The 14353-nt window shown below is 38.8% G+C and overlaps 1 protein-coding gene across 1 annotated transcript in view; it reads right to left on the bottom strand.

Annotated features, from left to right (window-relative positions):
* LOC115458763 (serine/threonine-protein phosphatase 6 regulatory ankyrin repeat subunit A) overlaps positions 1 to 14353 on the bottom strand; it is a gene marked incomplete at its 3' end in the record, with an annotated part of 235790 nt that overhangs the window by 164555 nt on the left and 56882 nt on the right. The window contains 1 exon segment of the mRNA XM_030188574.1: positions 9686 to 9800. Within this exon segment, the coding sequence (XP_030044434.1) occupies positions 9686 to 9800 (115 nt within the window).

Below are 14353 nucleotides of genomic sequence, written 5' to 3'. Positions count from 1 at the left end.
CTTAATGGTAAAGGTTGTGATAATTTATTTTACATAATTATCAGCTTTTTCTGTATTAACATCTGCTAAACATAATAAATAAAAATGAAGTGGCTCAGCAAGTTGTGGATCCTCTTTTATCAAACAAAGGCAATTGTCTGCATTGTGTCTAGCAAGGCTCCTCTGAACTCCAACTGCTGTCGGCTTAAATGAGACTAATACCCAAATGGTTAATCATACTAATCTTTCTGCCCCTTCCTGAGATGTGTGCTTTACAAGACAATTGTCCAAATAAGGAAATACATGCATTCTAGGTCCGCATAGATATGTTGCTACAACTGCTAGGCATTTGGTAAATGCGAGCAGCTGGCATGAAGTCAAATGGCAGAACAATACTGGCAGTGGTGCTTTCCTTTGATGAATTAGAAATTGTTCCTGTGGCCTGGATGTATCTGTTTATTGGAATATGCATCCTTTAAGTCCAGAGAACATAGCCAGCCCCCTTTCTGGAGAGGGAGGAATTAGGAAACTTAGGGAAACCATTCTGAATTTCTGCTTCAAGAGGTGTTTGTTCAGGGCCCTTAGGTTTATATTGCGATGGAATCCTCCCGTCTTTTTTGTCATCAGGAAATACTTAAAATAAAATCCCTACCCTCTTTCCCTCTGATGGTAAAGGTTCAACTACAATGACATGCAAGAGGTAAGAGAGTTCATTTTTAAGTACTTTCTCAAGATGAAAGCTTGACCTTGCTCTCAGTGGGCAACTTGGAGGCAAGTTCAATAACCATAGATGGTAACTGATCCAAACTATTTTGAGAACACACTGGTCCGAGGACATAAGGGGGAGAAGGTTATTTAGAATGACTACAGGGATTGAGGCTTTGTTTTCCTGGAGGTAGTCAAATAGTCAAAACCCCATCCCCACTTTTAGCTATAGAGCATCCTGGGATTTCTTGGCCTTCAGCTGTCTAATACAAGAGAGACTGCTGCCTGAACTGTGAAAGGGGGGGGGGGGGGGAATACCTATGCCAATGAGATTAATAGGACTTCATTTCTCACCACTCTGAAATCTCCTAGAACAGGAGGCCAGGTTGAAGTGAGCCTAGAGAGGATAAAAAGGATGTCACTATGAGTGTAGCACTCTCCTACATTTTGTCTCTAAAATAACTCTCTCCACAGTATAGCACATCAGCAAGATTGTCCTACACATTAAGCTTTTAGACTGGCCTCAGCCAAGCAAGTGCAGGCACTAATGCTCATGGCAGAAGCTCTCAATGAGGTATCAAAAATATCAGAGGCTGGATGGACCATGTATGTCTCACACTTTTTCCTTTAACTTCTATGCAGTTTCTCAGCCTTTCCCCTACACTGCTCATTGTGCTCCACAAATGCATACCCATATAGAGCTGGTAGGATGCTATGCAGGATATGAGCATAGCATTCTGAAAACATTTCTTTCCAAAAGAATCCAATGTCCTAGCCTCCCTCCCAGGTGCCACAAGAGTCTTGGAGCTCTTGGCTCTTTTTTAAGAGTGGGTTCAACCACCATGGAACGGTGAAGATGCTGCTGCTTCTTGAATCCAGGAGCCTTTTGGACTCTACACAAAGTCTTGATCTTCTGGTTAATAGAAGAGACCAAGAATCATTCAAGGTTCTGTGAATGAGCACTGTCGCAGCCTCCTTGGGTGGGTTGAGGAATTGGAGGATATCCAACCTTTCTGCACTGGACTCCTGTCTCTAACTTAAATAGGATGACCTGGAGCTACGTCCCTCAAGAAAAAACAAAATCGATGAATGGGTGCTCCTTCAGTGGAGATCTACATCTTTATATATCCAATGGAATATATAGAACTTTCCTTTTCATTACATATTTCAAGGACCAATAAAAATTCCTTCACATTGAAAAAGATTCAATCAAGCCCTTCCTAGAATTCAGAGCAATTAAGACATTCTTGCATTTTCTTGTAATGCCTTGCCTTAATTATTTTAACTCAAAGCTAAAAGGGTGCCCTCTTTATAAACATTTGCAGCTTATTCAAAATACTGTAATAGCATTACGTTGTAATGCTAAACCTTATGATCATGTTTCTCCATTACATCAGGATTAACACTGGCTACCTGTTTTGGTTCAAATCAAATACCAAAACATTTATCCTTGTTCACAGAGCTGGTTATAAGTGCTTCCTAAGTTACCTATACTCACGCCTAATCCCATACTCTCCAGGACAGAGTCTTTGTTCCTCAGGCCAATCTTCTTAACAATACTTTCCTTACAATGTTTATGATTTGATACCTCACAACACATGGCTTTTAGCTGTGTGTCCCCCGTTCTTGCAATACCCTCCCCGCTTGAATGTTAGATTAGAGCCTTCATATAAGAACCTCAAGTGTCAAAAATGCAAGGTCTTGAAGCCAATCTTTTAATTCCTCTATTTAGACTGATGAATTCATATTGGCTTTAGTCAACATTTTATGCAGTGATCTACTTTTATTTATTTAAAATTTTCTATCCCATACTATCCTACCATTCTAATGGATTACAATAAAATGTACATAATAAATAAAATAAAAAATACCAGATAGTAAAAACACCTAAAACTAGGTCAAAACAAACAATGAAGTCCAATCAAACTATAGATTTTAAATGTTCTTAAATAAATAAGAGTTCAGCTGTTTCCTAAGTTGGGTGGCAAAACTGATCATACAGCATTCTGAAGGAAAAATACTCCATAATATGGTCCCCTTCACACAAAATACTGAAAAGCAATACTCCTCTGACCTGATGTGATGAAAAAAGGTGGTACATCAAGCAAAAAATTCAGCTGAGCAGAGACAACAACTTGGACAATAAATCCTAAGTAAGGTGGCAATTGAATGGGGAGCATCATTATTCAATACCTTGTATATTAGTGTAAGCATCTTGAATTCAACGCACCATTGTATCGGAAGCCAATATAACTGAGTAAGTGCTGGAAAAATGTGTGATCAAATTTAGATAAACCATAAAGTAAACAGGCAGTATCCTGTGTCACTTGTAGGGCACACAACATGTACGTAGGAACTCCTAAATATAAAGAACTACAGAAATCAAATTGTGGTGCAACAACAACATTTTCAGGATTTAATAAATCATGGAGTTTCCTAACTAACCACAATTTTAAAAACAATTTTATTCAGAGGCAGCTAACCGGGCTACCGCACAAACGCATTAAAACCAAATATTTACGTACAAGGCGTGGCATGGGCAGAAAGAGACCACATAAGCTTTAGCCAGCTAGAGAATTATGCTTATATGCACTAACTGGATAATGCAGAGAACGCAACAGCACTTAGTGACTCCTAAATAGGAGACAATAAGGGCTCCTGCATGGCTCTCTGCAGGCATCTCATGCTAATGGTAACATTAGCACATGACCTGCAAAATAAGGGTGGGAAAGCCCTCTAAAAGACCACGTAAAATTTGCAGTTATCGCATGTTACAATCCCGCATTAAAACCTGTCAATTGCAAATTTTAACACACTTTAGTAAAACAGCCCCTTAAGTCTATCTTTTTTTTTTTTTTTTTTGCTGTGCTACATTACTCTCATGATATTCACTGTTGAAATTATTTATTTTATGTTTATTTTATTTATTCTTGTATCTTTTGTTGTTTATAAACTGCTTTGATGTCTCAATGAAAGGTGATATATCAAATGCACATGAATAAAGGGAGCTTCCAAATAATACCTGTCAGTTACTTTCAAATAACCTAGTGCTTTATTACTAATAATGGATGTTGAGCTTAATGGCATCATCCAACACAGCACATATGTTAAGACTTTGTCCCTTTTGAAGAGAAAAAATGAAGATGATATACCCTTATGAGGTATGCAGTTTGCTCCACTGCCTTTTAAAGCTTTTTTTAATTGAAGATTTTAGAAAGCATTATTTGATAAAATACTTAAAGTAACATGCTGCAACAAAGCAAGCAATGGTGTAAGTGCTTATACTAATGTGCAAAAAGTGGGAATACGACCAAGGAAACCAGACACTGGAAGACGTTCTTAAATAAAAAGACTTTATTAAGGATTTGAAGACTGCACATTGAAATATTCTTTTTTAGCTAAACATATTTCACGCTCTATTAGGAAACACTGGCACATTCTAGAAGGTCTAGAATGTTTTCAGAACAAACAATTAGTTGTTGCCTATTCCAGGAATAAAAATAGAGTCTTCAAATCCTTAATAAAGTCTTTTTATTTAAGAACGTCTTCCAGTGTCTGGTTTCCTTGGTCGTATTCCCACTTTTTGCACATTGTTGTTTTTACCGTGGGGTGCTTGAGTTTTCCACCTTCTAGTGGATCTTCCCTCGTAAGTGCTTATACTGGCATATGATATACATTTTCAAAGTTATTTTATAAAGGTTCTAAGAATTTCCTTAAACATCTTTTGTTTAACTAAGGGGTTCATTTTCAAAGCACTTAGACTTACAAAGTTCCATAGATTACTATGTAACTTTGTAAGTCTAAGTGCTTTGAAAATACACCTCCACAGCTGTTTTGTCTCTTTTCAAAGATGCTAAACATTTTCTTTGGAATTATTTCTCACATTTAAGTTTTCTATTCCCTATGAATGTCCAAAGGTTCTGTGTGAAATATTTTTGTTTCCCCATTTTTCATAAACTTTTATTTTGCTTCCTTTGTGAATTATTTAGTATGCAAATATCAGGCCAACAGGTCAAGTACTTATCTGGTTCTCTCCTTTTACTCTTTCAACAGAGAAGCCATATACTACTCAATAAATTTAAGTGCTATCTGTAAAATATCACCCAAAAATACACTTGATGGTTTTATAATCACATCTCTAAATTTTCTGTATAAATGTGCTTCTATAACCTATTTACCTGACTTTAAATTTTCCCTAGACAATTTTCTAAAGATGACTCTGTCCTAGTGACCCATCTGACCGGATGTCCAATATTCTGTTCTACCTGGTCCAACCCACAGTTTTGTCCAACTTGGTTACAGCTTCCTATTCTAAGAGGTTAATTTTGAAGGATCCCGCACAGTCTCCAATTGAGTAGGCACTAAAGATGACACAGCATGGTCCAGAAAACCTCCAGGGTACTTCGTCAAATCTGACTGAGCTGTTTCTTTCCCCAATCCAGTAAAACTCTGGAATGGACTGCTGATCTCAGTTTATTTGATGGAGGAAGCAGGGGGGAATACCTTGTTTTCTTTATACCCTATGTTTTGAGGACCCCTGGGGTGGATCAAGGGGAACCCTTGTGCTAAAATTTATGCTCTGACTAGGGACTGTAGAGGAGTACAGCCACTAGATTACTAGGCATGGAGGCCCCTCTCCTGGGCAGAACAGGCTGAAGTCATGGAGTAAGACCTTTAATGCTAAGTTGAATGAAGAAAGAGCTTTCTTGTAGATTAGTATATTAGGCCAATGTTGTACACTTGTGTGTGTAACTTGGTGTCTGTGTATATGTTGGTAAGGAAACTGAGATCTGACATGTCACTTACTATACCATCGGTTAGGGATGTCAGTCACCAGAAAACAGATATTGAAAGGCAGATCTCTATGTAAATGGAACATATTTCCAAGGGCTTTGCATTATGAAAGATGCCATATTGTATTTAGGAAAATGTTAAATGCATGGGGGTCTGTCCTTTTACTAAGCTGCAGTAAGTGCTAGCTCGTGCTTACCGCAGATTAAAAGGGTTTACCACCTGCTACAATTTTTTTTATTTTTGATTGAGGGAGCGCATCTGGGGACAGAAACTGGCATTTCTACACTACCTGCTACAATGTTTTTTATTTTTGATTGAAGGAGTGCATCTGGGGACAGAAACTGGCATTTCTACACTAATCACACATCTACATTAGTGAATGCTAACTGATTAGTGCAGGATTACTGCATGAGCCCTTACCGCCTGCAAAATGGGTTATAGTAAGTGAATACATGGTAATGTTGTTTAATGGCTGTGCATTAATAGTGACATTAGAACATTACCATTAATACAAAAAAAATAGTAAACCAGTCATTTTACTGCTACAGTAAAAATGGCTTTACTATGTGGGAAAGACCCACATAAGGGCACATGAAGGCCATTTTTACCATGGTTTTTACATAAATATTTTCTTAATATTTTAATTATGGCCGATTGTGACATTTTAAAGTCAGGATAGATAGTTTTAATCTTAGTATAGCAAACTTTGAATTTTGTAATGTTTTTGTTAAAGTCAGGATAGATAGTCTTAATCTTAGTACAGGAAACTTTGAATTTTGTAATGTTTTTGTTATCCATTTTGAATAATTTAATTTAAAGAAGTAGACTATAAGTTATACATTAAAATAAAATGTTTAGCTAATAAAACTCTCCAGAGTCAAGGGGTGTGAAGAGTTATGCAGTCAAGACTTGATTTTCTATTAAATATTTCTATAATTGTTTCACACTAAGTGTAAAGTATGTTGAACATATTAGTAAAACAAATTCCTACTTTAACACATTTTGATTTGTAATTTTTAAACAGGAGAGAGTGAATGCTTCCAGTAATGGGCTCTGCTCCAACTGCCAACAGTCTGCGGCTTTTAGGAGTTAACCTGGACATGCACCTCCAGTTGGATAATCATGTGCACTTGGTCTCCAGAATAATGTTTCATGCTATGTGGAGGCTCCGGCGCATAAGATGTTTCCTTGCCAGAGATCTATTCCGTACACTTGTGCATTGGCTCGTCCTCTCTCACCTGGATTATTGCAGCGGAATTTATGCGGGCTGCAAGGCCTCTTTGCTGAAAAAGTTCCAAACAGTTCAGAACACTGCCGCAACTCATCCTGGGCGTACAACGTTTTGCACATGCCGAGCCCCTGCGCTTCAAACTCCATTGGCTGCCGGTACAGGAGCGTATTACTTTTAAGCTCTGCTCCTTAACCCATAAAATCATTTATGGGATTGCTCCTGAGCCCATACGCCAGGCCCCCTCCCTGCCCATCTTCAAATCCTGGCTCAAAGCCCACCTCTTCAATATCGCCTTCGGCACCTAACCACTTACCTCTATTTAGGAAATCTAGACTGCCCCAATTTGACATTTCGTCCCTTAGATTGTAAGCTCCTTTGACATTTCGTCCTTTAGATTGTAAGCTCCTTTGAGCAGGGACTGTCCTTCTTTGTTAAACTGTACAGCGCTGCGTAACCCTAGTAGCGCTCTAGAAATGTCAAGTAGTAGTACTATATGCTCCCCTTGATCGACCTTCCACCCAGGAATGCCAATCCTGCTGCTCGGTCTTATCTCCATCTACACTTCCCAAACTGTAAGGGTGGCAGGTATAAGAAGATTTTCACCTCTTCTTTCCGCTACTGGTGCCCTAAACACTGGAATGCTCTCCCGCAGCACCTTAAAACACAAGCGGACCACATCCTCTTCAAGAAGTTGCTGAAGACCCACTTCTTTGCTAAAACTTACTCCCCTATTTACTCTGCTGATTGATGCACCCTTCCCGACCCCTCACCTGCTTAGTTTCCCATTGTTAGCTACTGTTCCCCCTGTCTATTCTTTGTACACTTTTCAGTATTTCTTACATTGTAAATTTACTTAACTTTCTGTAAGCCACATTGTGCCTGCATGAGTGGGAAAATGTGGGATACAAATGAACCATAAATAAATAAATAAAAATGTATAAAGGTTTGAAAACTCTTACAGTGGAATGCTATCAAAGAACATTTATTTATTTATTTGTTACATTTGTATCCCACATTTTCCCACCTATTTGTAGGCTCAATGTGGCTTACATAGTACCAGAGAGGCATTTGCAGACTCCAGTGTAAACAAATACAAAGTGATGTTGTGGTAAGATAAAGTTCATGTGGTACAGCCACATTAGGGAATCGTACAACGGAAGAGTTGTATTTATGTCCATTACATACTTTAGTTTTGTTGTGTTGCAGAGATCACGCGTTTATGTTGGATTGGTAGGGTATGCCTTTTTAAACAGGTTAGTTTTTCGTTTTTTCCGGAAGTTTAGGTGGTCTTACATAGTTTTCAAGGCTTTTGGTAATGCGTTCCACAGTTGTGTGCTTATGTAGGAGAAGCTGAATGCTTAAGTTGATTTGTATTTGAGTCCTTTGCAGCTTGAGTAGTGCAGATTTAGGTACGTCCGTGTTGATTCAGATGTGTTTCTATTTGGTAGGTCGATAAGTCTGTCATGTATCCCGGAGCTTCACCATAGATCATTTTGTGAACCAGAGTGTAGATTTTGAAAGCAATGCGTTCTTTGATTGGGAGCCACTGTAGTTTTTCGCGGAGGGGTTTTGTGCTTTCAAATTGCGTTTTTCCGAAGATAAGCCTAACTGCCGTGTTTTGAGCGGACTGAAGTTTCTTTAATGTTTGTTCTTTGCATCCCGCATAAATTCCATTGCAGTAGTCTACATGGCCTAGTACCATTGATTGTATCAGGTTGCGAAATGTTTCCCTCGGGAAGAATTGTTTCACGCGTTTGAGGAAGGATGCATCATATAATGGCTAGGAAGACATGAGATAGCCTAGATCAAACAAAATATAGGGGAATGAGTAATGAATAAGTGTCTACACACAGAAAACCTTATAGCATTATTCTTGATCCTCTCTCAAAACATTGTATAATCTTTCTTTGTAGGATATACACAGTAGCCAAGGGTTCAGCTCCTTAGGAAGCAGAAGCGAAATAGGGGCTCTCTGTCGAGCGTTCCCATACAGTTCAGCTACAGCTCAGATACGTGGCTATTCTACTTATTAACAATAAAAAAAATATAAGACATAGCATAGCCGTCAGGGGATAAGGATAATCTCACTGGAGGTTTTTGACTAGTGAAGAGCTCGCTAAGTATCCAAGAATTACAATTGAGTAGTCCACATTGGATACAAAGCAATCTACCAATTCTCAATACACTTGTGTACAATGAGAAGACAGAGCATCTGAAGTCTTTTCCTCCATAAATAATAAAAGTATAAATTGAAGGTTGAGAGTATTACTTGTAATTATAAATATTGAACAACTCTTCATTTACAAGTACCATAAAGAAAGTAAACTAGACGTTTTTCTATGCAATTCGTTTGCAGTGTATCCAAATCACAAGGCGTGATGGGGTGTTTTGAAGGTGGGATTAGTGTGTGCCTAACATTTGGACATTTTACAGCCATAATGGAAGAAAACAAAAATGTCTGGGACTAAAACAAAGGTGTTTTGGTCTAGATTTGTTTTCAGAATAAGGCACAAAAAAGGTGCCCTAAATGACCAGATGACCACTGGAGGGAATCAGGGGTAAGCCCCAAAACAAAAACCTTGTTCAAAACAGTATTTTTGAAAAACAGATAGATGTTTTTCTTTTTTCGAAAATGACCTCATTTCCTATTCACATTTTTGTCGATTTGTGCAAAACATTCAAAATCGGACTCAATGTCATATCAAAAATGCCCTCCACGTGAATCAATATAGAATTATACTTTATTTTCATTTCCACTTCACTTTGATTATATTATTTTCTATTCTAGAAGTGGTGATGGATCTACTGTAACGTAAATAGAATTGAAAAATAAAACTCTCTCAATGATGAACAGCACTTTAAAAATAAGTTAAAAATTTTATAGAATAATATCTGAGATAAAATATTGCAGAATTGTGTTATTCTGCAATAGGTCATCAGATTAATGCCAAATACTGAAACATTACGGTTACTTACTTTGCAGTGTTGGAACCACTTGTAATCAGAGTGTTTATAAGTAACTCGTGACCATATCGAGCTGCTATGTGCAAAGGAGTATTCCCATTCTTGTCTTCACAGTCTATCTCAGCTCCTGCAATGCAAGGTAAGCATAAACGTTCATATATTTATTGTATGACTATGAATATATCATTCTAAATGATGTGATATGGGAGGGTAGTATGGTCAAGGCTGCCTAGAGTGGGGGGGGGGCAGGAGGGGCAAGATTCCCCCCGGGCCTGGCCTCCATGCTGGACCTAGAGACAGCAATAGAAAATGTCACTTTGTTCAGGCTTACAGTGGCAGGCACAGTCAGAAGATTGGATTAGCCTCCTGCTCCTGTGTGCTGGGTTATCCCGTTAACTCTGCCAGCCGCATCCCGCATCCTATGTGAAGTACTCCTCATTTCCACATAGGTGGAAGGGGATGTGGCAGAAACATGGACCCGTGGGCGGCAAAGCAGAGTTAACGCGATAACCTGGAACACAGGAGCAGGAGACAGACTGACAAAGCAGTAAGCTACTGCCAGGTGGGAGGTGGCTCTCAAGATTGTTTGTCCTGGGCCCGGTTTGGTCTCTCGGTAGTCGTGAGTGTAGTTATCTTTCTTCTGTCACCATTCCCTACACCTCCACACGTGCACTTTGATCTCTGATTCTCACTGGTTAGGTCTTCCATCCCCAGAAACGCTCACTATGAATCGACTTGGAGTTTGGCCTATTACTTTTTATCGCCCTTGCTCTGGAATAGCCTGCTCACTTATCTCCAATCAGAATGATCGTTTTCCAAATTTAAAACTCTGTTGAAACCCTCCTACTTTGAGCAAGCATTTGGTTATCTGTTAGACAATGATGTCTTTAGGACCAGTAGATCTGCATTATCTCGATAATTAGGTTATGGGTTGGAGTAATTGGGTTCTTGTATGATTGTCGTATGCCTGTTTTATCGTGTCATATAATTTTTGACATTCTTTTCAAACAATATGGTAGGTTTTTAATTTTTTTTTTTAATTTGCATGAAGTCTTTATTGACAGGTAATATAATATCCAACAGAACAATACGAAATAAACCTTACATTACATTTCAGGGCATCTTGACATAAGTCATGGCTAACGGTTTTTAATTTTTATTGAAGTCACCTTGACCTGGTTTCAGATTTGGCAGGATATCAAACTTGAAATAAACAAACATTTACCTGTTACACTCTGCTTATGATTTAAAAATTTAATTAAAATCAAATTAAATTAAAATTATCATAGCTCCTCTCAGCTGTCTCTTCTCCAAACACGGGTTCTAACCTTCTTTGCTTTTCTTCATAATGAAGTAGATCCATCTCCTTTATCATTTTCATTGATCCTTTCTTTACTGTTATCTTTTTTTGAGATGAAAGGACCAGAACTACACAGAGTATTACAGGTGCAGTAGTATCATAGATCGAGGCCCTTTAATATTCTCCATTTTATAAAACAGCCATTTTCTAAATAACTTCTAACATTCTATTTGCTTTTTTGACCACTCCATTGACCTGAAAATTTTAATTTATTTACCACAAAGACCCCTGGACCACCCAGTATTTTACATCTATAGTTAGGATTAATGTTCCATGAATCCACATTAAATTTCATCTGCTACTCAGAAACATAATTTCAGTGTCTCACCTGATTCATCTGCAACTCCTCACAATCCACTGATGATTTAACAAGTTTGAGTATTTTGTTCTGCACATTTAATCACCTTATTCGCCATTCCCTTTCCCAGATGATTTATAAATATGTTAAAAGTTTTGGTCCTAGTACACTATTTAACTTTGCTGCTAAGAAAACTGATCATTATTCCTACTGTGTTTCCTATCGTTTAACCTATTTTAAGTCCAGAATAGAGGTATACATGGGGACATAACCTGGTCTCCATCCCCAATCAATTCAATTCCATCCTCTCCTCATCCCCATCATATTGCTTCTGCCCCCTCACCAAACCTAGTCAATTCTTTTCCATCCCTGCAGTATCCCCATTATATGGCACCATCCTCTCATCATCCCCAGAGCTTTCTTTCCTATCCCTGAACCCAACCTGCATTTAAAACATCTTGTAAATTCAACAAAACATAAAATGCATCCTGTAACTTGTTAAAATTTAACACAAAACAATAGGCATACCTGTGTTAAATATGAAAGAAAAATCATTGTTTATTAACAAGGACTGCAAGAAAAGTGAAGATACTTACCTGTAGCAGGTATTCTCCGAGGACAGCAGGCAGAAGTGGGTAACACGGCACTGCGTTGCCCGGTCTTGGCTTTATAACAAGCTTTAAGAGCTTTGTGGAGCGTGAGACATGCTCCACCGCACATGAGCGGGTGCCTTCCCGCCCACCACGAGGGTGCAGTTACTGCAGTTAAATACTACAGCAAGAGAAAATAAAAATAGGAGACGACTCCTAGGGGAGGCGGGAGGGTTTGTGAGAATATAAGGCCTGCTGTCCTCAGAAAATACCTGCTACAGGTAAGTATCTTCGCTTTCTCCGAGGACAAGTAGGCCATTAATTCTCAAAAGTGGGGTATCCCTAGCATTCAGGCTCACCAAAAACAAACAACTTTGGTCCATTAGGCCTCACAACGGCAAGAGTGAGAGTGCAGCCTGGAACAGAATAAAATGGGACTAGTGGCATGGAGTTGGATTCTAGACCCCAAGCAAATTCTGCAATACTATCTGCCCGAACTGACTATCACATTAGGTAACCTGCTCAAGTCAGTAATGAGATGTGACTATATGGACTGATGCCTTGCAAATTTCTTCAATGGAGGCTGACCTTAAGTGGGCTTCTGACGCAGCCATAGCTCTGACATTGTGAGCTTTGACATGACCCTTCACTGTCAGACCAGCCTGGGCATAAGTGAAAGAAATGCAGTCTGCCAGACAATTAGAGATTGAGTGTTTCATGATAGCAAACTCCATCCTGTTGGGATCAAAAGAAACAAAAAGTTGGGCGGACCATCTGTGGAGCCTTCTCCGCTCCATGTAGTAGGCCAACGCTCATTTGCTGTCCAAGGTACACTTGCCAGGATGGGCGTGACGTCGTGGAAAGAATGTTGGCAAGACAATAGACTGGTTCATTTTGAAGCATCTTACCCTTGTGTGTGGTGACTGATCTCTTGGCATTGGGCCCTCTCCACCCTATTTCTGTTGTGTTCGATTGCTGTGGAGAGTGTGAACCCCGCTTTATCTCTCTGTCTATATGCGCCATGGCTGGTATAAGGGGTGTGGCTATCATAGGGGTGGAGTCATATGTAGCAACCCCGCCCATAATGAGTACCAGCACCTGTTATACAGGGTAAATTGCCCTGTTGGCACTTTGCGATAAATAATTAGATTTTGGGTTGCTGTTTTGGCACTCGGTCTCTGAAATGGTCATCCTCCATATTAAAGTGAGGATGATAAAATAAGGGTTCTGAACAAGTGAATAAGGGTTAGGAGTTAAAAGCAGCATCAAAAAGGTGGGCTTTTAGCTTAGATTTGAAGATGGCCAGAGATGGAGCTTGACGGACTGGCTCAGGAAGTCTATTCCAGGCATATGGTGCAGCAAGATAAAAGGAACGGAGTCTGGAGTTAGCGGTGGAAGAGAAGGGTGCAGATAAGAGATTTACCCAGTGAACGGAGTTCCCGGGGAGGAATGTAGGGAGAGATGAGAGTGGAGAGGTACTGAGGAGCTGCAGAGTGAATGCACTTACAGGTCAATAAGAGGAGTTTGAACTGTATGCAGAAATGGATAGGAAGCCAGTGAAGTGACATGAGGAGAGGGCTAATATGAGCATAACGACACTGTTTTTAATAATTAAAAGTATTTTTTGGGAGGATCTTGTGTTCTTAGTTGATAGTTGAGCATTTAATTATATATGACTTTGTTTTTGATTTTCAATTCATGATAATGTATGTTTACTTATTTTTAATAGGACCTTGACACAGGAACATGCCAAAACATAGCCATGTTAGGTCTACTAGAAAATAAAATGCATCCATAAATTGTTCCTGTAGCAATTAGTCTTCTTTGGCTGCCTCCAATCCACCTCTATTCCTTTGTGTATCTATGAGGTGTGTTTCTTCTTTCTTTTGGTATAATCACCTATCATCATCACCATTGCCGACTGAAGAAACAATTGTACTTGGTTCATCAACTCACAAGCTCCACAGAAGACATCCTTTTGCATTCCTTGCTTCCCAACTACTTAGCTGAAGCAGTAACAGAGGATATGTTTGTTCTCAGGTGCAACTTAACTGCTATGAAATACATATACAATAGTTTTAACTGCTTACTTTTTTACATTTTCAACAGATACTTAATTTATAATGGCAAAAGGTCATTCATTGTGGTGATTTATTAGTCAAAAACCAGGCATCAAAAAACCTAAGGCATCGTATTTTCCACTTCCCTTTTTGTATTATCAAGGACTTCAGGAAAGAGCCTTTATTGCTTAAACATAATCCCAGGCATCCTTTACAGCACAGTTACTTGAAAGATGAATTAAAAGTATCCTATCAGGGTGGAAGATTCAAATACACTTTTCGTAAAGCTCTGAAAACCTATTTTTTTTTTAAAAAGCTTTTGAAATATAACATTATTTGGTTAGGAAACCACTCAGGTAAGAAATGTGTCTA

The sequence above is a fragment of the Microcaecilia unicolor genome, unplaced genomic scaffold (assembly GCF_901765095.1).
Source record: "Microcaecilia unicolor unplaced genomic scaffold, aMicUni1.1, whole genome shotgun sequence".
NCBI classification, from domain to species: Eukaryota; Metazoa; Chordata; class Amphibia; order Gymnophiona; family Siphonopidae; genus Microcaecilia; species Microcaecilia unicolor.
The sequence above is the reverse complement of the archived record's forward strand: the minus strand, read 5'-3'. Positions and strand labels throughout refer to the sequence as shown.